This window comes from Penaeus monodon, chromosome 20 (assembly GCF_015228065.2).
Source record: "Penaeus monodon isolate SGIC_2016 chromosome 20, NSTDA_Pmon_1, whole genome shotgun sequence".
In the NCBI taxonomy this organism is placed as follows: domain Eukaryota; kingdom Metazoa; phylum Arthropoda; class Malacostraca; order Decapoda; family Penaeidae; genus Penaeus; species Penaeus monodon.
Window position 1 is genome coordinate 29,613,365 of NC_051405.1, and position 2,008 is coordinate 29,615,372.

A 2,008-nucleotide genomic window follows, 5' to 3' on the forward strand; every position below is an offset into this window, starting at 1 on the left:
ATTTAAAAGTGACATTAAGAAAGGATATATTAGAACATAGAAGAATATAATGAAAGAATTATCACAATCATCTGTATTCACGTCCTTGTATCTTCACACTCAGGTATCGGAGCGACCTAAATTTTAGCTTAAAATAAAGCTCAAAATCTGGACTATTGAGAATACATCAAAAACCAAATGTACGCTTTCGCAATAAGACACAAGATTTGATGTAACTGACCGAACAAACACAAAATTACGCGAGGCATCAATGAAAACGAGGGTGCGCGTTGGGCCCGCTACAATTCCGTCCGCTCGCCTGCGTAAATATTCGTGGGTCGCTGGCCGCTGGCATCACTCGCATTTCGAGCTCAAGGCGTCAACAGCAATCCATTCACTCAACCAACCAATACTCTATCATGGCTGCTGAAGCTACCGCTAAGAAGGCAAAGAAGCCTACCCCAAAGCCCACCCATCCCAAGTACAGCGTCATGATCGCCGCTGCCCTTAACTCCCTGAAGGAGCGCAACGGTTCCTCCCGTCAGGCTATCCTGAAGTACATCCTCGCCAACTACAAGGTAGGAGAGACCACCACTGGCGTCCGCCTCAAGCTGGCCCTGAGGAAGGGTGTCGCCGAAGGCTCCCTCAAGCAGATCAAGGGAACTGGCGCCGCTGGATCCTTCAAGCTAGCCAAGGCCGAGCCTGCCGCTGCCACAGGAACCCCCAAGAAGCGCGGAAGGCCCGCCGGCAAGAAGTCCGCCGCCTCTGCCAAGAAACCAGGCAGGCCCGCCGGTAAGAAGCCCGCAGCCAAGAAGCCCTCTGGAAAGAAACCAGGCAGACCCGCAGGCAAGAAGAACGCCAAGAAGCCAGGCAGACCCGCCAAGAAGTAAACTTCGACATAATCTCAAACCCCTAGTGTAAGGACATCTGTATAGGTGTGAACAATGTGTTTCTTAAAGAAAATGCAATTATTTTATAACTTTGACGTTCTCATTTACAAAATGTAGATATGTATATACTAATAAATATCTATTTTCTCATTTTAATGCCAGTTTGTTGTATCCCTTATGATAATCCCTAATCAGTGTTACTACAATTATCTTTTTTCCTAAACACTTGAATACTTGTTAAATAGTAACAGTTTAATTTAATGATACATGATCTAATTGAAAATAAGCTGATAATACTAAAAGCACTTACGTTAAAGAATTCAGGTGTTCAATTCACATACCCTGTTTCACAAACTGTAACTGTAAGGAAAAAGAGCCAAGTCATTTAAACCTCTAGTACAGTTTCACATTGATTACGATATATCTAAAGGAAGTGCGCTCCCAGTTGAAAATGAGATACTCTACAATAATCCCTAACCAGTGCTACTACAATTAACTTTTTTATTCAATAATACTTGAAAACAATTTAAACTAACTAAATGTAACCCTTAATACTACAACAAATAAACTGATAATACTTAATTTAAAGAATTCAGGTGTTTATTACACATACCCTGTTTGACAAACTACTACAATGCAGTTTAAAGGCATTTAAACCTCTAGTACAGTTTTATTAAATTAACATCTCGGAGACATTTAAACACATTAATTGCCATGTTACTAAAGGAAGTGCGCTCCCAGTTATTCAAAAGTTAAAAAGCTGGAGAAGTGAACGCCAACAGGTATATCAAATCCCTGATTGGTGGATGGAAGTCACGTGACCACGCGCTTCAAATAGTACACCGATGCGGTTCGACCTCCCACTTGGGACGGATTGGAAACAGCCGTTGGTCCAAAACCCATAAATACAGCCTTATAAGTAAACCTTAATACTTAATATAATTTTTAAAATATTAACCTTCACAAAACTACAATTTAGTAATACGTGTACTGTTTAATCTCATACAAAACATTAAATTAACATATAAACATGTCCATTGCACACATTTATATATATTTTAAAACCTTACAAAGACCGAGCGCGCACACACAAAAATACATGTGCACACACAACGGTCCTGGATTTGGAGTTTCCCAAG

The 2,008-nt window shown here is 40.7% G+C and overlaps 1 protein-coding gene across 1 annotated transcript; it reads left to right on the plus strand.

The window, feature by feature from the left end:
• Window positions 1–314: 314 nt before the first annotated feature.
• LOC119585747 (histone H1-delta-like) lies at window positions 315–1,025 on the plus strand. The gene has a single exon (XM_037934454.1). The coding sequence runs from the start codon at window positions 399–401 to the stop codon at window positions 867–869; it is 471 nt and encodes a 156-aa protein (XP_037790382.1). The 5' UTR covers window positions 315–398; the 3' UTR covers window positions 870–1,025.
• The last annotated feature ends 983 nt before the right edge of the window (window positions 1,026–2,008 follow it).